The sequence below is a fragment of the Theobroma cacao genome, chromosome 5 (genome assembly GCF_053813885.1).
Source record: "Theobroma cacao isolate CCN51 chromosome 5, ASM5381388v1, whole genome shotgun sequence".
Classification (NCBI taxonomy): domain Eukaryota; kingdom Viridiplantae; phylum Streptophyta; class Magnoliopsida; order Malvales; family Malvaceae; genus Theobroma; species Theobroma cacao.
Window position 1 is genome coordinate 46,182,956 of NC_142643.1, and position 23,341 is coordinate 46,206,296.

General features: G+C 33.6%; 2 protein-coding genes across 2 annotated transcripts; both read right to left on the minus strand.

Annotated features, from left to right (window-relative positions):
- Positions 1-46: 46 nt before the first annotated feature.
- Positions 47-4,680, minus strand: LOC18600365 (putative linoleate 9S-lipoxygenase 5). Its single transcript, XM_088806444.1, has 9 exons — positions 4,406-4,680; positions 3,040-3,320; positions 2,707-2,947; positions 2,336-2,623; positions 2,078-2,163; positions 1,868-1,975; positions 1,492-1,796; positions 1,151-1,414; positions 47-1,059 (listed from the first exon to the last, which is right to left on the minus strand). The coding sequence occupies exons 1-9, from the start codon at positions 4,605-4,607 to the stop codon at positions 303-305; spliced, it is 2,532 nt and encodes an 843-aa protein (XP_088662570.1). The 5' UTR covers positions 4,608-4,680; the 3' UTR covers positions 47-302.
- Positions 4,681-16,232: 11,552 nt separating this feature from the next.
- LOC18600368 (putative linoleate 9S-lipoxygenase 5) lies at positions 16,233-20,082 on the minus strand. The gene is made up of 9 exons (XM_018120795.2): positions 19,826-20,082; positions 19,271-19,560; positions 18,931-19,171; positions 18,510-18,848; positions 18,307-18,398; positions 18,007-18,114; positions 17,606-17,910; positions 17,240-17,503; positions 16,233-17,136 (listed from the first exon to the last, which is right to left on the minus strand). Exons 1-9 carry the CDS (start codon positions 20,016-20,018, stop codon positions 16,383-16,385), a joined length of 2,586 nt encoding a protein of 861 aa, XP_017976284.2. The 5' UTR covers positions 20,019-20,082; the 3' UTR covers positions 16,233-16,382.
- Positions 20,083-23,341: the final 3,259 nt, after the last annotated feature.

The following is a 23,341-nucleotide window of genomic DNA, read 5'->3' on the forward strand; positions in this document are numbered from 1 at the left end:
ATTGACACACGCACAAAACTTACAATAATCATAAATCATAATCTCATTAAATAAATACACATTTACTCATTGAATAGTGACGGAGAAAAGAGGTCTTTGACTCTGCGAATATTATTAAAGAAAACACAATACACTCGCATTGGAAATTTTATTGATGAGTTGCAATGATAGCAACCTTTATTTTCTTTTAGGACAAGGACAGCTATAAACTAGAACCTATGGATACCACCACTTTTACCATTTGGGCTAAGCCCAAGTAGCAATACCAATATTTATTTTCATAGATTTTGCAAAGAAGTTCTTTAGATTGAGACACTGTTGGGAATTCCCTTGCCAGTGAGTCCACTTTCACTGGTAGGGAACAATAGAGTGTATAGCACATTGACTGGGCCAGAACGATTCTTCAATGTCTTATCATGATTCATCTGAATAATCCTTTGCTCAATCTGTGAAAGCTTGTTTCCGAAATCATTGAAAGCTTTCAATGGTGCTGCATCAGTTGTCCATTTGTCAGGGTCGCTTCTTTGTCCGAGGTACACCTCGTCTGGAGAATGCTTGGACAGGATTTCTATCAGGGAAACGCCGAGGAGAGTCATCAGCTGGGAAGTAACTATTTTCAGGAAAACCCTTTCGAAGTTGGTTTCGAGCTCAGCATATTCAGGACTGCCTTTTTCAGGCATGAACATACGGCTGATGGTAGGGCGGTTTGGAAGGTAGCCCGCGTAAGGGTATTGCCCAAAGTTGACAGCTGCATGGAGAGCAGAAGCAACCCATATTATAATGGTGCAGGAATGAATCAGCTCTTCGAGAGTCTGCATGCTAGGCCACCATGGCTCATCTTTCTTGTCACCATGACCTCTCTCTCGAAGTTCTTTCCACCAGGCTTGAAGTTCAGGGTCTTGTTGAACCATTGCATCAGACGTGTAGTAGAAGGAGCAATAGTCTCTGACCCATTTTTCAATTGCAAACCAGATCTCTAGCCCGTCAACAGCATAAGGATAGTCTTCTATCAGTAGGCGAAGACCACGTGGTGAGTTCTTGTCATCAACAGCAATTCCTCTGGATAGAGAAGCATGGAAATTAAGCTATCAGTCCACTAAATATCGATGAACCTTTCATTTTTTGCCACTTTGGAGCTATAAGATTTTACCTTTTCTTGAGATCAACGGGGAGAGCCTGCTCAAGAAAATTCCAACTCTTGTAAATTGCAGATGACATCTCCATGGCATATTTTCCAGGGAAAACCGTCAACTCTAGAATACCATTTGCATTAATCAAAGTTTGCCTAGCCAATGCATTTATATTCATTGTGTCACGGAAATGAGGTTGGAGAAGCTTATAAATTGGATGAACAACGCTTAGCTGCCTGTTTGTTGCAATCACAAATGGCTCAATCACTGCATGAGTGTTCAACCTGTGACCAAAACCCGAAGGCATTAAAAACCCCTCTGTTCAAATTAAAAACTCACCCTTCATTGACAGATTCCATACCAGTGGCTTATAAGCTGATGATAACCAGAGTCATTCACAGCCACATAAGCTTTAGCCAATTGCCATATGCTACCCTCAACTCCCTCTTCCGCCGGCGTGTACACTTTGCTGACACAACCATAGATATCAGCCTCTGGATGTGGATAACTTAATTCGATTGCTAATGGCTTCAAAGTCCCATCAGCAGTCAAAAAGAGCAGTGTCCTGGATGCATAAGTTTTTGTAGTGGTAGTGTTTATCCTCCTCAGGTATGGCATCAACGAATCATGATGATCCAATATGAATAGCTTGTTGCCCATTAATGCCTGTGAATCAAACCCCCTTTCAGTTTCATGGTTTATGGTGTAATAAAAAAATCAGATGTGAAGCATATTACCTGTTCTATAGTGTATCCACCCAGGTTACACTCTATGTGTTCTTTCCTTATGAGACTGTTTTGGTTACCGTATATTTTAGGATCTAGCTTGCTTTTTGGAGGAAATTCCTGCAAATCGATTCAGGGTCGGTTACAAAACTTCTTCACCATTGAGAAAAGACAGGAAAATTTGAAAGAAAATGACTCTAAAGTTTTCAGGCTTAAGCTTACTTCAAGACTTCGAATAACGACGGGGTTCACTCCAGCAAGCATTTCTCTAGCGAATTCTGCATCTGTTCGCCATGCACTTGTACTGTCTGCTCATTGATTGAAATTGCAAAGTAAATAAATGGCTAGGCAAAATAGTACTGCTAAATAATTATGCACCTCTCTTTAACTATTTATGACTTGACAGATGATTTTATCAAATCTACTGTGCAACGAAATGGAGATATGAAGCATTCAAATAAGTTACCATACATTCTATACCTTGAATAACTTGAGGCACAGGATAATCAAGTAGTTCCTTTAGCTTCTCGTTGGGGATCAGGCTTCTGATGTTACCTCCATAGAGTACTCTCAGAACTTCATTAAAAGAGTCGAACTCTTTTGGTGGATTGCCACAAAGAGCTTCGAAAATTGGAAAGATATTTTGAGGTAAGGCACTGAGTCCATTACCGACAAAGTCTAACAACTTCACGTGACCAAATTTCTCATCTCTCGGAACATAAATGAACAAGCTCTTTGCGAGTGGCAGCCTGCTCTCGCAACTCTTATCTGGTAAGAAACGGAAACATTATCAGATCATACTCAAGATAAAGAAAACACCCCATAACTCATCCGAAATGTAAATCTCTAACCTGTTTTGGTCGGCGGTCTGCCTGTTCTTCCCCTACGGGGATAAGGATACTCGAGACTCCCTCCAAGGGTCTGGCGGTTATAATCTTGACCCTTATCAGGATCCCCCAAATCATTGTACAAAGCATAGTCATAGACGCGGTCCCATTCTTTGAGCTCTCCTTCACCATTTCCTCTCAAGACCCTTAGCTCTTCCTCTCTGTACTTACGAAGTGGTCCTGGCATTTCATTCGGAAGATACGTCTGCACAAATATAATACCAAAAACACTTTATATGTCACTCTATCTGATGGAAACATTAGTAACGCAATCTTGATCACGGTAGAATTACTTGCCTTGTTAGCAAAGAAAACGCGATCGCTTGGGTATTTTTCGTCAGGGTAGACCCAAGAGTTACAAACAAAGTGGATTGGACCTCGACCAGGAACATCGTCGAGTGTGACGGTCTTGAGGTAGAATTCACCATGGTGAGCATTTCGTACTAAGATAGCTCCCGGTGTGCCGAAGTCCTCAGCCCAAGCAAAGCTAACGGTGAACTTACAGTCCCCTAACACTGGTGTAAAATTCCAGTTCTGTAAATAAGCCGGGGCTCCCATCTTTCCTCCCAACATATTTGCTACATATTAAGGCACATCGGTGAAATATGTCAAAAGCACTCTCAAAAACATAATTTGATTGATTATTAACAATGATTATATAAATATCGATTCGAGTTTATTGTATGAATCAGTGTAACATTATAGTTAAATTAATAAAATTAAATTACGATACAGTTAGGATGTTATTAAATTTATAATATTTATTAATTTTATTTTTTTTAAATTATTGAGAATCTCTATTAAGTTAAATTTTTATTTGATTTTGACCGATTAAAAAAAGTTATTCATAATTTGATTTAATAACCGTATAATGTTTTCTTTGTCTTTTACATTTTTTTGGTCGAGTTAAAAAATAAAAAATAAACAACATTTTGGATGGAAGCAAATAATTGAATATTTTTATCCAAATATTTTTTGTCCCATTAGTATAAATTAAATTACGTCTATAAAATTACAAAATAATTTAGAGTAAAGACAAATATGCATCATCTTATCAAGACAAGAGAATGAAGATGATGTCTCTGTGTGTACATGCTTTTCTTAAGCACGTGCTGTCAAGCTTTGGTCTGACAACTTGCTTTCCAATTACCAACATCCAACGTTGCCATCTTAATTAAATTAACTAAACTCTTGCAACAAACTTTTAAAATATCACATGAAAGTATTAAATCTCAAAAGTTTTATAATATAAACTCAAAATTTTTAATTTTTATACTTTTAACAAAGTTGTATAAATGTATGTATATAACAAAGTAATAAATCGGCCAAAAATAATTAGTTAAGATTTTCAATAATCGTCAATAATTAGTACAGTAAGGTTCATGATTATATTAAAACTTTCGTATTACTAGAAAAACTTGCAAGTTTTATTATTTTTATTTGAAATAATTAAGAAAAAATAATATGAAATCTCATGCGATTATATGCTAAATTAGGGCTATAATATGTAAATTATATATATTATGAATTTAAGCATTTGCTTAAATTAAACATATGTACAAAATGAACTTGAAAGAAAGTTAAAGAATATATAAATATATATATATATATATATATATATATATATATATATATATTATATCAAGGAGGGAAATGAGCTTACTAGGGTCAGTCTTTTCAGCACTAACGAGTCGCAGGGAAACCCTTTGGCCTAACATTTCAAGAATGGTATCAGCAGGGCCAGATTGGAAGTCATTTAAGTCATTGTAGTCCAAAAGGTTCTTCTTCACTACAACAACAGAGCCTTGAATCTTCTTCTGCTTGACAGGGTTGTTTAATGCCATTGGGCCAATTCCAAAATTCATCTTTTGGTTCTTTGGCTAGGGCAATCAATATGAAAGATGATATGGAGAGTGTATGAATGTTGTATTCGTGGGGTTGTTGGTTTTGTAAAGAAGAAGTGTGGGGTATTTATAGAGAAAGATTGGTGAAAAGCCAAGGTCTATTGTTTTCATTTTTTTTCATTTTTTTTTGAATCAAAAAGTTTACGCATTTTTCTTTTATAAAAAAATGCACATATAATCATCGACGGAGCTAAGGTGGTGACGGTCACCATCTCTCAATTTTTTAATTTTTTTATTATGTATATAAAACTTGAGATATATAGTATGATTATTCTTATAATTATTCTTTAATCACTTCTCATGCGAAATCTTAAGTTCATCACTACATACAATGACATTTGAAAAATTATACTCGACGAAAGTTTATCTTGTCCCTCTTATCCATAAAATCTCATAATTTTGCTTCGAATTTTGAATTCGAAACTTATAACATGAATTCTTTTAAGATTGATTGTAAATCATATGTCATGCAAGGAACTCATCGATTAATTTTCATTCATCAAGTAATTAAATTGCGATGAGACACCTCTATCTAGTTTTTCACTAGTATTTTTAGTGGATTTTAAATTTTATCAACAAAAAAGTGATAGAGCACCCATTATTTAAGGTTTATTGGCGACCAAAATATTGATTATTCAGTCCGTGTCAATCGTATTTTAGCACACTCTATATATATATATAATTGAAAAGAAAAGCACTTAAAACAAAACGTTTTAAAAAAAATAAAAACACATTACAATATATTCGAATACATTCTTTGCATATAAAACATAAGAGCTGGGACATTCGGATAGGACACAGATAATCACCAACGAAAGACATAACACCGTATATGCCTCATCACCAAAACACATTGAAAATGATCAGAAGTATTGCATTACCCACCATATTTTTTTGGATATAAAAAAAAATCAAAATTGCAATTGGACCACTTTTAGTTTTATTTTTCTAAAGTTTATTTTTTTGGATAACTGTTTTCTCTGTCCACAAATAATGCAACAAAGTTTTGTTTTTTGGAAAGATAAATCATAAATTTTGTGTTTGTGTTCACATAAAATGCTGGACCACTTTATTTTTGTCTGTTATATATATATATATATATATATATATATATATATATATATATATATATATAATTATAGGTTACACAACATACATAAAGAGTTAAAGACAGAGGAGAGGCAATGCATATATAAAAACAAAAAAGTAAATGCCCTGAGAAGTTTTTGTCAATAACCCCTCAAATGAAGAAGTTTGGGACCAATTTGGATTCCAATATTTTTCAGTATTTATTACTAAAAAAATTAGAGCAAAAATGCACCCAAAAAAATTCATGTTGCAAAAGGGTAAAATATTCAATTTTCTCCTATTTTCTTTATTGTAATTAAGTTACACAGTGAAAGACATGAAATATTAAAAATGAAAATCATGTCATAAATTGTATTACTACTAAATTAGTGTTAATTTAAAATGTTGGACTGTTATTTTTTTGGTTAAATCAAAAGAATAAATCTGTCATGCTGCCAATATGTTATTGTGTAGTGCTGAGCGATACAGGCATTTTCTTATGTCAATGAAAGTCTTTTGCCATACACATTAAAGATTTGGTACGATATTCTGACATTGGAAAAATAAAAATATTCTTTTTTTTTAAAAAAAAAAATTCTAATACTAAATCAAAATAAACCAGAAATTTGTCTAAAAAACCATAACAAAATATCGGATTGTTATTTGTTTATTATAAATTCGTAATTAAGTTATATAACCAAAGATATAAAATTTTTCAAATAAAGGCAAAAGTTATAGATCTATCAAGACAGCAAAGAGATAGCAATAGATTGGGCAAATTTATATGTGTTGTTTGTGAATCATTTAATAAAGAACAAAAGTAACCCAACACTAATACTCAAATATTTAATTTATTGATTGGTACATACTTTCTTTACCGAAAAAGTAGAGTTTGAATTCTCTTCCTCCAATTATAAGAAAGAAAAACATAAATAAGCCGACGCTATTTAGGTGAGGCCGATATAGATGATTCTCTTCACATTTTTTAGCATTTATTATCAGAAGATTTTTATTGTGGATCTCTTTTTATCACCACACCATTTGTTATTTTATCATTTCCGTCATAATCAATTATCTTTAAGATTTTTCTTTTATATTTACTTAAACTCATTCTAACCAAAAAGACGATTGGCTTACCTCATATCTATCATAAATTAAGTTATATGAAAAATTGTTCAGTGTTCACATAAAATATTGGATCCTTTTTTTATTTATCATAAATTAAATAACACAACAAAAGATAAACATATTTATGAAAGAAAGACAGGATTGGATCAACCTGTGTGTAACTGTGAATCAAAAACCCCAATTTAGATGAGATGCTTGGGGACCAGCTTGGGACATTTTCGAGGATATGGCAAAGAGCCACGTGATGCATGTGTTCTCTGACCATTTTCTAGCAGTGTGATCGAAATTAGTCCATTACTTTTTCCTCTTAGTGCAGCAACGGTCAAGAGATAGTGGGAGCCCCTCCCATTCTTGATCAATGTTGTGGGTTAACTGTCAGATATGTTGTTGTATTTAGAAGGTTAGGAATTTTGCTTTTATTTTGTTTTGGGTCATAAAGTCTTCCACTCTTGATCCTGAAGACTTTCGCATTTCTCTGCAAGACCTACTGGAACCTTGCTTTTCGTTATTCACTTTTGTGAGAAATTATGAATAATAATATTTTTATCTTTCAAAAAAAAAAAAATCCTGATCCGTGTGGAAGGGAGAATAATTTTTGCATGACATGGAGAATTTCTAACTTTTGTATGGCATATGAAATTGGGGTTCAAGACTGACAATTGAGAGTGACTTCTCTTGGTAGTGTGAAGGAGGCCAGCTCAATTTCAAGCAAATACGCCAAAAAAATTTTCTCCTCATTAATTTTTAGTCGGTAGTCAAGTGTGTTGCACATTCAATCTGTCCATATGTATCAGTCCATGTCTCGAATAATTGTTGAATTCAATTTTTCATAGGTGTAAGGAGAAATCAAGATATCAAGATGCCTAGATAAATGGTATATATTTAATAAAAGTGATTGGTTTTTTGCATATTTTCAAAAAAATCAATTAATGTCTTCATAAGTTTTTTAGTTAGATGTCTAACTTTTGCATGACATATGCAATGGAATTAATTTCCAAGACTTTACAACATGATAGTGACTCCTCTTGGTAGTGTTAAGACCTACTTAATTACTACCACAAATTTCTCCTAAAATTTCACCCTAATAATCAATAACAAGTCGACCGTCATGTGTGTTGCACATTGAATTTGCCCATATATATATACACACACACACACACATTCACGAGTAACTTAAAGAGTACTACATTGAGTATGATCTTCCTCTACTTCTACCTTTTTTGTAAAACTTTTTGGGAGTAAGGAAGGCCTAGTTAACTTAGTCTTGCATAAATATGCAACAAAAGCTTGAAATTGTTTTTCTTTTTACTGATTATCTGAATTTAACCCCAGATTTTTTTTTTCATTAGCTCAAGTTAAGAAAAGATTTTATTAAACTCATGAAGATTACAAAGAGGGCTATCTAAAGAAACATAGAGTAAAACGCAAGAAACAGAATAGAAGAGCCTCAATTAAAACATCCTTACCCTGACTGTGCTAAGAGATGGAAAACCCCAACACAAGACCATAAACACAATAACAGGAAAGCAATAACATCAAACTAACATTAGGGCAATAGGATGTGTTGCAATAAAAACAAAACTTATTTAGTATAATGATGGCCTAAACTTCACTTAAATTGAGATGCTATTAAGAATTCCCTTGCTAAAAAGTCCAACTTCACCACTTGGATAGAGCAAAGTGTATGGTTCATTGACAGAACCAACATGATTCTTCAGTTTCTTGTCCTTGTTCATCCTTACGATTTCTTCTTCAATTTGAGCAAGTCTCTTATGAAAAGCCTCAAAAGCTACTACTAGTATTGAGTCTGTTGTCCAGTTCCGGGTTTGTTGTCTAAGATATACCTTGTTGGGAGGTGGGCCTGCCTTTTAAAATAAATATTCCACTCCCTTTTCGATTAACAAAGCTTGCCTTATAAATCCTCATTCATGCATATAATGATCTCTTCGCTCTCATTGTTAGGGAGCGGTTACTAAAGTCCTCCACAAGAAATTATAAGTTCCAAAAACCTTTGATAGCATCTAAGACTGAAGAGAAAAAAAGATAAAAGAGTTTTTGATTTTTCTAACTTACAAACAACTCACGTTCACTCTTGGTTGTGTGTAAAAAACCAATATGTCTATTCACTATTTATATATGTGTTAGGGATATAAAGATAGGATATTACTTTTAAATTTAAATGTAATTAATCTTTATTTAAATTTAAATATAATGGATAGATAATTTTTATTTACATTTAAACAAATTAAATTTAAATTTATATCCTATCTCAACCGTTTTTATTTACCTATTCAATTACATTAAATAAATCATGACCAAAATATGCTTTCAAAATATACAAAAATTAAAAGGATGAAAGCAAGTCAAAACTTACTCTGATATCACTATTAGGAGGTGCGCTTACATTTTCAGATAAATATTTTACTCTCTTTTTTATCGAAAGAAGTTTGTCTTACAATCTTCTTTCGTATATATAATAATCTCTTCGCTCTCATTATTATGGAGCATCTACAATTAAGATGATGAAAGCAAGCCAAAACCTACTTTGATAACATTGTTGGGAGATGGGCTTATTTTTTTAGATAAATATTCCTCTCACTTTTTTATAGAAAAAACTTGTCTTACAAATCTTCCTTCGTACACAAAATGATCTCTTTGCTCTCATTATTATAGAGCGGATATTAGAGTCCTCCATAAGGAATTATATGTTTCAAAACCCTTTGGCTTTTAATGGTGCTTCAAGAATGAAGAGAAAAAACAGTAGTTTTTCTAACTTACACAACAAGTTCACTCTTGGTTGTGTAAAAAATCACTACATCTATTCACTATTTATAGACGTGCTAGGGATATGGAAATAAGATATTATTTTTAAATTTAAACAAATTAAATTTAAACATAATTAATCCTTATTTAAATTTAAACAAATTAAATTTAAATATAATAGATAGATAATTTTTACTTAAATTTAAATTTATATTCTATCTCAAATGTTTTTTTAATTATTTAATTAAAAATATCAAAATAATATTTAAAATTAATTAATTGAATATTTATTAATTATTCGCAAATAATAAACAAAGTCACATGATATGTGCATGCACTACATTTAAATGCAACGCCCCTCATCTGATGCGTGCCTTGATAGAACTTCTACCACGGACATGCCAATGAAGGTTTGTAGCTGTGAAGTAATTGTTCTAAAGAAAGCCTTCTATCAACTGCAGTCGAATTGAAGTCGTTGAAGTCCAAAACATTCCTCTTTGTTAAAACAACAGTGCCTCTGATCTTCTCGGGTTTCTTTTGCCCGGTAAGATCATCGACAACATTGCTAGCAGCATTGATCACTCCTCCGATTAACATATCTTTTTTATTTTCCTTTGCTAGAGAGAAAACGAGGAATGCTATATCTGGTGTTGGATTTCGATGTGCCCAAAAGGTTCTTCTTCACTACAACAACATAGCCTTGAATCTTCTTCCGCTTGACAGGGTTGTTCAATGCCATTGGGCCAATTCCAAAATTCATCTTTTGGTTCTTTGGCTAGGGCAACCAATATGAAGGATGATATGAAAAGTGCATGAATGTTGTATTCGAGGGGTTGTTGGTTTTGTAAAGAAGAAGTGTGGGGTATTTATAGAGAAAGATTGGTCTATAAGCCAAGGTATATTGTTTTCATTTTTTTCAATTAAAAAGTTTACGTGTTTTTTCTTAAAAAAAATGCACATATAATCATCAACGGAACCAAGATAGTGACGGTCACCATCTCTCAATTTTTAATTTTCTTCATTATTATATATAAAACTTGAGATATATAATAAGATTATTCTTATGATTACTCTTTAATCACTTCTCATACAAAATATTAAATCCATCACTGCATACTATGAGATTCGAAAAATCATGCTCGACGAGAGTTTATCTTGTCCCTCTCATCTCATAAAATCTCATAATTTTGTTTTCAATTTTGAATTCGAAACTTATAACATGAATTCTTTTAAGATTGATTGTAAATCATATGCCATGGAAGGAACTCATCGATTAATTTTTATTCATCAAGTAAATTATATTGCGATGAGACACCTCTATGTAGTTTTTCACTAGTATTTTTAGTGGATTTTAAATTTTACCAGCAAAGAAGTGATAGAGCACCCATTATTTAAGGTTTATTGGCTACCAAAATATTGATTATTCATTAATGATTATTCATTACGTGTCAATCATAATTCAGCACACCCTATATATATAATTGAAAAGAAAAGCACTTAAAACAAAACGTCTTAAAAAAAATAAAACACATTACAATATATTAGAATACATTCTTTGCATATAAAACATAAGGGCTGTGACATTCGGATAGGACATAAATAATCACCAACGAAAGACATAACACCGTATATGCCTCATCACCAAAACACAATGAAAATGAGCAGGAGTATTGCATCACCCACCACATTTTTTGGGATATAAAAGAAAATCAAAATTGGAATTGGACCACTTTTAGTTTTATTTTTCTAAAGTTTATTTTTTTGGATAACTCTTTTTTCTGTCCATAAATAATGTAACAAAGTTTTGTTTTTTGGAAAGATAAATCATAAATAATTAAGTTCTATAATCAAATATATAAATTTTTTCAAATAAAGAGGCAAAAGTTATATATTTATCAAGACAGTGAAGAGATAGCAATCGTTATATATCTATCAAGCAAGATAGCGAAGAGATAGCAACAGATTGGGGAAAACCTATATGTGTTGTTTGTGAATCATTTAATAAAGAACAAAAGTAACCTTACATTAATATATGAACATTTAACTTATTGGTTGGTGCATAATCTCTTTACTTCAAGAATAGAGTTCAAATTTCTCTTTCTTTAATTATAAGAAAAAAAAACAAAAGTAACCCAATACTGTTTACATGAGGACGATGGGGATGTTTCTCTTCAGCATTTCGAGCATTTATTACCCAAAGATTTCTATTGTGGATCTCTTTTTCTTTATCACCACTCCATTTGCTATTTTATCATTTCAATCATAATCAATTATCTTTAAGATTTTTCTTTTATATTTATTTAAACTCATTGTAACCAAATAGACGATTGGATTACCTCATAAAAAATGTTCAATGTTCACATAAAATATTGGATCCTCTTTCTATTTATCATAAATTAAGTAACGCAACAAAAGATAAACATATTTCTGAAAGAAAGACAGGATTGGATCAACCTCTGTGTAACTATCAACCTGTGTGCAACTGTGAATCAAAAAACCCAATTTAGATGAGATGCTTGGGGACTAGCTTGGGACATTTTCAAGGAAATGGCAAAGAGCCACGTGATGCATGTGTTCTCTGACCATTTTCTAGCAGTGTGATCGAAATTAATCCATTACGTTTTCCTCTTAGTGCAGCAATGGTCAAAAGATAGTGGGAGCCCCTCCCATTCCTGATCAATGTTGTGGGTTAACTGTCAGATATGATGTTGTATTTAGAAGGTTAGGAATTTTGCTTTTTATTTTGTTTTGGGTCATAAAGTCTCCCACTCTTGATCCTGAAGACTTTCATGTTTCTCTGCAAGTACTACTGGAACCTTGCTTTTTGTTATTCTCTTTTGTGAGAAATTATGAGTAATAATATTTTTATCTTTCAAAAAAAATTCTGATCAGTGTGGAAGGGAGGATAATTTTTGCATGGCATGGAGAATTTCTAACTTTTGTATGGCATATGAAATTGGGGTTCAAGACTGACAATTGAGAGTGACTTCTCTTGGTAGTGTGAAGGAGGCCAGCTCAATTTCAAGCAAATACGCTAAAAAAATTTTCTCCTCATTAATTATTAGTCGGTAGTCAAGTGTGTTGCACATTCAATCTGTCCATATGTATAAGTCCATGACTCGAATAATTGTTGAATTCAATTTTTCATAGGTGTAAGGAGAAATCAAGATATCAAGATGACTAGATAAATGGTATATATTTAATAAAAGTGATTGGTTTTTTGCATATTTTCAAACAATCAATTAATGTCTTCATAAGTTTTTTAGTTAGATGTCTAACTTTTGCATGACATATGCAATGGAATTAATTTCCAAGACTTTACAACATGATAGTGACTCCTCTTGGTAGTGTTAAGACCTACTTAATTACTACCACAAATTTCTCCTAAAATTTCGCCCTAATTATCAATAACAAGTCGACCGTCATGTGTGTTGCACATTGAATTTGCCCATATATATATATATATATATACACACACACACATACATACACACACACATTCACGAGTAACCTAAAGAGTACTACATTGAGTATGATCTTCCTCTACTTTTACCTTTTTCATAAAACTTTTTGGGAGTAAGGGAGGCCTTATTAACTTAGTCTTGCATAAATGTGCAACAAAAGCTTGAATTTTTTTTTTTTTACTGATTATCTGAATTTAACCCCAGATTTTTTTTTTCATTAGCTCAAGTTAAGAAAAGATTTTATTAAACTCATGAAGATTACAAAGAGGGCTATCTAAAGAAACATAAAGCAAAACGCAAGAAACAGAATAGAAAAGCCTCGATTAAAACATCCTTACCCTGACTTTGCTGACAGATGAAAACCCCAACACAAGATCATAAACAAAATAACAGGAAAGCAATAACATCAAACTAACATTAGGGCAATAGGATGTGTTGCAATAACAACAAAACTTATTTAGTATAATGATGCCCTAAACTTCACTTAGGTTGAGATGCTATTAGGATTTCCCTTGCCAAAAAGTCCAACTTCACCACTTGGATAGAGCAAAATGTATGGTTCATTGACAGAACCAACACGATGCTTCAGTTTCTTGTCCTTGTTCATCCTTATGATTTCTTCTTCAATTTGAGCAAGTCTCTTATGAAAAGCCTCTAAAGCTACTACTGGTATTGAGTCTGTTGTCCAGTTCGGGGTTTGTTGTCCAAGATACACCTTGTTGGGAGGTGGGCCTACCTTTTAAAATAAATATTCTACTCCTTTTTGATCAAAAAAGCTTGTCTTACAAATCCTCATTCATGTATACAATGATTTCTTCACTCTTGTTGTCAAGGAGCAGTTACTAAAGTCGTTCATAAGGAATTATATGTTTCAAAACCTTCTGACCTTTAATGGTGTCTCAAGAATGAAGAGAAAAGAGTTTTTTATTTTTCTAACGTTCACTCTTGGTTGTGTGTAAAAAACTAATACGTCTGTTCACTATTTATATACGTGTTAGGGATATAGAGATAGGATATTACTTTTAAATTTAAACAAATTAAATTTAAATGTAATTAATCTTTATTTAAATTTAAACAAATTAAATTTAAATATAATTGATAGATAATTCTTATTTAAATTTAAACAAATTAAATTTATATTTATATCTTATCTCAACTGTTTTTTTTTTACTTATTCAATTATATTAAATAAATCATGACCAAAATATGCTTTCAAAATATACACAAATTAAAAAGATAAAAGCAAGTCAAAAGTTGCTTTGATACCACTATTAAGAGGTGGGCCTACCTTTTCAGATAAATATTTCACTCCCTTTTTGATCGAAAAAAGTTTGCCTTACAATCTTCCTTCGTATATACAGTGATCTCTTTGCTCTCATTGTTATGGAGCATCTACAATTAAGATGATGAAAGCAAGTCAAAACCTACTTTGATGACATTGTTGGGAGGTGGGCTTACTTTTTTAAATAAATATTCCTCTCACTTTCTCATAGAAACAACTTGCCTTACAAATCCTCTTTCGTACACAAAATGATCTCTTTGCTCTCATTATTATAGAGCGGATACTAGAGTTCTCCATAAGAAATTATACGTTTCAAAACCCTTTAACTTTTAATGGTGCCTTAAGAATGAAGAGAAAAAAGAGTAGTTTTTTAAATTTACACAACAAGTTCACTCTTGGTTGTGCAAAAAATCAATACATCTATTCATTATTTATAGACGTGCTAGGGATATAGAAATAAGATATTATTTTTAAATTTAAACAAATTAAATTTAAATATAATAGATAGATAATTTTAATTTTAATTTAAATAAATTAAATTTAAAATTATATTCTATCTCAAAATTTTTTAATTATTTAATTAAAAAATATCAAAATAATATTTAAAATTAATTAATTGAATATTTATTAACTATTCACAAATAATATACAAAGTTACATGATATGTGCACGTAGTACATTTAAATGCTACACCCCTCATCTGATGCGTGCCTTGACAGAACTTTTACCACGGACATGCTAATGAAGGTTTGTAGCTGTGAAGTAATTGTTCTGAAGAAAGCTTTCTATCAACTGCAGTCGAATTGAAGTCGTTAAAGTCCAAAACATTCCTCCTCGTTAAAACAACAGCGCCTCTGATCTTCTCGGGTTTCTTCTGCCCGGTAAGATCATCGACAACATTGCTAGCAGCATTGATCACTCCTCCGATGAACATATCTTTTTTATTTTCCTTTGCTAGAGAGAAAACGAGGAATGCTATACCTGGTGTTGGATTTCAATGTGCCAAGATGAGAGAAATGTTTGGGTATATACTTATAGATCTCCAATAAAAGAATCTTAAAGCATTCGTAATCTATGCTTTAGGTATGCCATGTATACAACCGCATGCAACCAATGATGAACACATTTGTGGCATTTCCTTTGGTTTTGTTCTTCTTTTGTCAGTTAAAACTTCGTATCCTGAGCCCCATGCATGTTGTGATTAACTAAAATAAGGACACGATAGCTTCATTTATAGAGAGGTTAATCACCTCAGGACACAGACACTATTTTTGTTATCTTTTGCCCAAAACGAAGAATTGCGCAAATCCTGGAAGAGGAAAAAGGGCCTTGATCGTGATGCATCATGCATGTGCATTGCGACTCTTCGTTATGGAAATTAAGCCACATTAGTTTTCTGCTAGGATGACTAGGATGATCAGTATATGAATCAGTGATCTATCTCTTTCTTCCAATTTTCTGCTTTGCTTTTTTATAGTTTATGAAGCAGTAAATGTAATATTTATTATATTGTCATATGTAGCGAATATTAATGGTAAAGAATGATTAGAATAAAACATAGCTAGGGTGCATGGGAATCGATTTTTGTAACAAAAAACTAGCCCAAGTTGTTAATAGTGAATGATTTAGATCGTATTATAGTATTTAATAATTTTTAAGGACTAAATCACATGATTTTCAAAAATTTAAACCAAAGTTGCTAGTATTAAGTGAGTATTTGTTTATGTTTTGAGAGAAAAATCAATTAGCTTTGCATATATACATGGTTGTCAATCCCGTTGAATTGAAATCAATTTGCCTTGTGATTTTGGAATGAGATCTGATGATAAGAGCAACAAGCATAAAAGATAATAATACGATCCCAAACACAGGTACCTCACATTTTTTTCATTGGCTGAGCCAAGAAAAGATTTTATTGAACTAAAGACGATTAAAGAGAGGGCATCCCTGGAGCCAAACACAAGAAATAAAACAGAGGAGGCTCAGCTGAAGCTACACTTATTTAGTATACAATGATGCCCTTAACTTCACTTAGATCGAGATGCTATTAGGAATTCCCTTGCCACAGATTCCAACTTCACCAGTTGGGTAGAGCAAAGTGTATGGCACATTGACAGGACCAACACGATTCTTCAATTTCTTGTCCTTGTTCATCCTTATGATTTCTTCTTCAATTTCAGCAAGTCTCTTATGGAAAGCCTCAAAAGCTGCCAATGATATTGCATCTGCCGTCCAGTTAGGGGAGGCTCGTTGACCAAGATACACCTCATCTGATGCGTGCTTTGACAGAACTTCTACCACAGACATGCCAATGAAGGTTTGTAGCTGCGAAGTAATTGTTCTGAAGAAAACCTTCTCGGGGTTTTTCTCAAGTTCAGCATATTCAGGAGTGCCTTTCTCAGGCATGAGCCTGCGGCTTAGTGTTGGACGGTTTGGGGAGTAGCCTGCATAGGCGAATTGTCCGAAGTTGACAGCTGCATGGAGAGCAGAAGCAATCCATATGATAATGGTGCAAGATTCTATCAGCTCTTCACGAGTTTGCATTTTAGGCCACCATGGCTCATCTTTCTTGTCACCATGACCCACCTCTCGGAGTTCCTTCCACCAGGCTTGAACCTCAGGGTCCTGTTGAACCATTTCATTCGTCTTATAGTAGAAGGAGCAATAGTCTCTCACCCATTTTTCAATGGCAAACCAGATTTTCAACCCATCAACAGCATATGGATAGTCTTCTATCAGTAGTCGAAGACCATGTAGGGAATTTGCATCATCAACTGCAATTCCTCTGAATATATATAGAAAATAGAAGACAGTCGATGTCATTTCCATTAAAGCATATTATATATAGAGAGAGGATTCAATTCATTTGTCACTAAGACTGTGATTACCTTTTCTTGAGATCATTGGGGAGTGCTTGTTCCAAGAAATTCCAACTCTTATATATTTCTGATGACATCTCCATGGAATATTTTCCCGGGCAAAATGTCGTCTCTATTACTCCACCTGCATTCACAAGAAGTTCCCTGGCCAATGCATTAATAGTCATGGTGTCACGAAAGTGAGGGTGGAGAAGCTTATAAATTGGATGAACCACACTCAGCTGCCTGTTTGTTGCAATCACGAATGGCTCTAAAACTGCATGAGTGTTCAACCTACAGAGACCAAATTAGTCAAAGACACAAATTAACTACAAACTGATTACTAATTTTCTGATATATAAAAAACAATCTAAGCCTATATTGACAGGTTTTTACCAATGGCTTATCAACTGATGATGAGTACAATCGTTGATAGCTACAAAAGCTTTAGCAAATTGCCAAATAGAACCCTCAACACCATGTGCCACAGGAGTATACACCTTGCTAACAACACCAAATTTATCCCCTGTTGGATGCGGCAAGCTCAATTCAATTGCCACTGGCTTTAACGTGTTGTCGCCTCTCAAGAGTAGTAGTGTCCTTGATGCATAAGTCTTTGCTGAGGTATTGTTTATCCCCCTGAGGTAGGGTATCACTGTATCATGATGATCCAATATAAATAACTTATTGCTCCTCAATGCCTGATGCAACCAAAATGCCCTTCCAAGTTAGAAAGTTGATAGCATAACTAAAGTTCTTTAGAGATAACTTTAATAAATTAAGCAAAAGAATGTTACCTCTTCTACACTGAGCCCGTCTAAGTTATACTCTATGTCTTTTTTGGTTATAGAGCTGTTTTGGTTACCATACAGTTGAGGATCTAGCTTGCTAGTTGGAGGGAATTCCTGTCGTTAATCATAAAACCATGTATCTATCTCATTTAAAATCCAATCACTAAAAAGATAGCAGAATAGAAAGAAAGAAAATTGGTTTTTAGTAAGTAAATTTCAATGATTTATGTTGTCTGATTTCCTTGCGATATGAGCTGTCTTGACAAACATGGGAGATAAAGAGACCATGTTGTGGTTTAAGCTTACTTTGAGAAGTTGAATGAGAAGAGGGTTCACTCCAGCAAGCATTTCTCTAGCAAATTCTTCATCTGTCCTCCATGCAGTAGGCTTATTCCTATCTGCTCCCCCCGAGTCGATAAAATATTAGAATGAATGCAGTAGGAAAAAAATATATAGTCATAGATTTTGAGCTCTCTATTTAGCAATATTCTAACATTTGTTTTTTATACCTTCAATCGATTGAGGCACTGGAAATTTTAGAAGTTGCTGTCCATCCATCCGAAACATTTCCTTGATCATTGGCAAGGGGATGTTACTTGTAAGTTTATTGAGAGCTTCAGTAGGAAGTTGAATTCCATTGAAGTAGAGGTTATCTACTTCCTTAAAGGAGTCGAACTCATTTGGCGTAAAGTTAACAAACGCTTCAAATGCAGGGATGACGTTGGTAACCAGGGCTTTCAGATTATAAGCAATAAAGTCTGTCAACTTCAGGTGACCAAATTGCTCATCTCTAGGGACGTAAGTGCTAAAAAGACCCGGTATATACACCCTGCTCTCAGTGTTGGGATCTACATAAATAATGAGAATTAATTAATAATCATCAACACAACTCCAATTTATCTTGAATGTATGCAATTAACCAGGTCTTACCTGATCTTGATGGTGGTCGACCTGTTCTTCCTCTTCGCGGATAAGGATACTCAGCAGACCCTCCCAGTATAGGGCGAACGAGTTTTGAGCTGAGATCAGGATTCCCCAAATCATTGTAGACAGCATAGTCATATACACGATCCCCTGATTTCAGTTGTCCTTTCCCGTCTCCTCTCAAGACTTTTAGCTCTTCTTCTCTGTACTTACGCAACGGTGCTGGCGTTTCATGCGGAAGGTATGTCTACAAATTAAAAAAAGAAAAAGTTAATTAATACTATAACTCAACACATATAGAATTATTTTAAAAAATAACATGATCTTCATAATAAATGTTGCTTACTTTGTTCGCGAAGAAAACTCTAGGTTTTTTATATTGTCTATCAGGGTAAATCCAAGAGTTACAGACAAAGTGGGTTCGACCTTGGCCTGGAACGTCTTCAAGAGTAATAGTCTTTAGGTAGAATTCAGCAGCATGATTATTTCGTATGATGATAGCTCCAGGAGCTCCAAACTGCTCATCCCACTCAAAGGAAACCTTATATTGGGTTTCACCAGCTATTGGAGGAGTAAATGTAAGGTTCCAGCTCTCCAAAGCTGCTAGCTTCCCAAGCTTTCCTCCATTTTCATTTGCTACATGCAAGGAGCATTAAGTTAATGCCAAAGCATGGCTTTTTTAAGTAATTCGTAAAATAGCAAACATAGAAATTAAGAACTAACAATACAATCTTAGTCCAAACAGGTGTGAAGTTGGCTTGCAGGTTTGGACGTCGGGCAGGTCAGTTCTCGGAAAGCTTTAAAATTCAGATACAATTTATTTTCACTTTCTTGAATGAATTTTAACAAAAGGCGAAAGAAGAAAGAGAAATTAACACAAAAAGTTGAAAAAGAAACGCACCAGGGTCAGCATTCTGTGCACTGACGAGCTGCAGAGTGACCTGTTGGCCTACCAACTCAAGAACATTATCAACCGCAGATGAACCGATGGCGTTGAAGTCCAAAACATTTTTCTTCATTAAAACAACAGTGCCTTTAATCGTTTGGGATTTCTTCTTCCCAGTAAGCTCATTGAGCACACCTCCGAGAATCATTTTTTCCTTAGCTAGACAAAAGAGTACTAAATGATATATGAAATATGAGAATATATCTGGTGTTGTGTGTGGCAAAATGAGGGAAATGTGGGCCGTATTTATAGCCAAAGATTAATCACCTTGTGGTGATTAACTCCAGATTTAGAAAATCTCTCAGCATACAAAAGTACAATTGTGCTGAGCTAATGGCACGGTAAAACATGTACCGAAATTGTTGCAGCAACACTGTGTGTAAATTCTAAAAAATTAATGAAAGAATCGGATTCCAAGCTGGTACTTGCGTGGATGGGTGATGAACATCATGCGAACATGGAATTATTGGAGCACTTTCAAAATTTTATTCAGGCAAACTTAGAAGTGCGAACTCCTAGGCAGTTTCATTAGCCAAATTTGGTGTTGAAACGAGAATGTTCTTTGCATGGTGGTGAGCAACATACTTCTGTTAAATTATTATTAATCCGAGAGGTGATCGCTGTCTTTTGTTATGTATTTCAGCAGCTGGTCTTTTTCTGGTTTATCTGTTTCAGGGGTAGAATTCATAGCCGAGGGTTGTGATCGGTTGATGTGTAATGCTGTGCATGCTTCTGTTTGAGCTCCTTTTTAGGTACTGAAGAGCTTCAGATAAGTGTATTGTGTCTGTAAGGGGCTGTTAATTTGTATGGGGCGTACAAGGTGTGTAAGCACTATGACACTAAATCGTATTGGTTACAAGTGTTCTAGTGCATTGTTGATTTTGATTTGTTTTTATTCAGTCAAAAAAATTAAAGTTCATTAATATATTGCAAAACACCAAAGAGTGTTTATGTGAGATAATGTTCGTTTTATCTCGTTAATCTCACAGTTTTATCTCATAAAAAATATTTCATAGATTAAAAATGTTGTGAACCCTTATATGTTCCGTATCAATCTAATACATAACTGATGTGAGATTCATGACTCTATTTTTTAAAATCATGACATTCTCTCTTAATTCATTGTTGAGACTTATAATTCTATTTGCTAAGAATTTATTTTTATGATATGAAATTTATATAGTCCATGCTAATACGGTGACACTATGCATCAGCTGGCTAGAAGATAGCAAGCTATATTACATAGAAACTGATAATACAACATTAACCACAAACCTCATTTCATTCATATCGCTGATCCTGTTATGATCAGTTTCATATCATTCAATAAAACACACAGATTGAGGCAGAAGGCACCAAATCGATTCCAAACGTTACACATTTTTTGGAAACAGAGCCCCACCTGCAGCATCAGCGTCAGCTAATTAAAAATGAACCTAATGCATTATTCAGATCAAGAAGCCACCGCTTCAAACCGAAGCCACAAATCAATCATTTCTATCCATCTCGATTTTTGCAAAAGAATTTGCATAATATTTAACTTCTTTAAAGATATCATAAATTAAGTTTTACAGCGAAAAATATCATTTGGTGATTGATGTATTTAAACTTATTCTCTATATATGTCTGATCTTTTTAGCGAAGATCATGATGTGATATCATTGATTGTTATAAATTAAATTACATAATAAAAATTAAAATTTTTCTAAAAATATAGCATTGCGTGTAACTGTGAATCAAACAACAATAATGGAAAGGGGTCCATTTTTGTGGCTAACTCTATTAGATGAGGCTGCAGGTGGCGTGGTGAATTAGACTGTATAGCAGTTTCAGGAGGAGCGAGCTGGACGTGTTGGCTTCATTCGAGGCTGCGGGAGAGATCTTAAAGATCGGCATGCTGGAAGGCCTTGTAGCCTAGCATTTGGTAACGTGGAACTAGTATGATTTTTTGTACCGATGTTCTCTTTCCGTTCATCGAGATGTGCCCCAACACATAAGAGGAACATAAGCATACATAGCATCACCACATATAAAGATTAACATATATTATAACCCAAAGATTCAAGTAAAACAGTGCATACTTATCATCATTAGACTGAAAATATAAATGCTTTATCCACATTAGATATCGTTAAATGGTCTGTTAAAAAATTGATTTTTCTCAAAATATATACAAATGTGATCATACTAATTATCTGTTTTAAAATATTTATTTCATTGAAAATAGATAATTTATTCTATAATCTCTTATCAATATTTTTCACTCAAAATAAAATTATTATAGAATCAAATTTAACAATTAAATTAGCTCTTGTAAAAAAAAATAGTTGTATAATTGTTACCGCAAGTCCTCCCGATATGTAGTCTTGTATTAAATCAAAACGTAGCTCGTGACTGTCCACGTTTATAGATTTAAAAACTGTGACATGTTCTGCTTCGAATATATTCATATATATATATATATATATATATATATAAATCCGTGACGGACAATTATGTGTTGAAAGCGGCTGACGAGAGAGAGTAGAATGTTTTTGAGGGTACACGTGTAGCACTTATCAGGATGTGCGGCTGGAATATATATATATATATGTATATATATGGATTTTTTGCAGATGAGTTTTTGCTGAGTTGTATCAACGCTTTTTTAACCGGTGGGCCAAGAGAGTGAGCAGAAGGATACAATCAGATTAGATCGAAGCTTATACAGTGAAAAGTTGCTCGTGGTCCAAGATATACACCTGATCTGATCCCTGCCTTGACAGAAATTTCAGCCAGGTGAATGCACCAACATGTTGGCGTTGAATTTATCCATATATAAATTAAATCCATGACCGATGATTTTGTCTGGAAATGCTTTATGAGAGTACATATTTTTGAGGGTAAGAGAAGAGTGTTGCAATTTCAGGCAGTGTCTAGCAGCTCAAAAGGGGAAAAGTACCTGTGTTACTAAGTGTCAATATCAAAGAACAGAAGCCATTTTTGCACTAATCCGTTGAAGATTGAGATGCTCTGGGACAAGGTTGGATTTTCCAATACTTCAGCATTTTCGAGGAGGACAGAGACCCTCCATCGTGAAGCATGTGTAATGTGACTATTTCAAGTATGATGAAATTAAGCCACATAAGGTATTTATTAGTACTCCATTAGTGACTAGGATGATCAGTTTATGAATCAGTTCTAACTCTTTCTTTCAATTTTCTACTTTGTTTTTTGATGCTTGGCTTTACGAAGCAGTAAAAATATTATATATGTTATCATATTAAGTGGACATTAATCACCAAAATAACAATGTTAACTCTAATTTGATTTATCAGAATATAATTGGTATCAAATATGTGTATCTACCTGGCGGTGTGGTGGTTCCACGTTGATATCTTAAAGGCAAGATCATTTTTCTGGTCGAATTTTGTATGGATTTATGATATTTAATGCATTTACGTGGCTTATGGCCAAAAAGGGAGTGGTGCC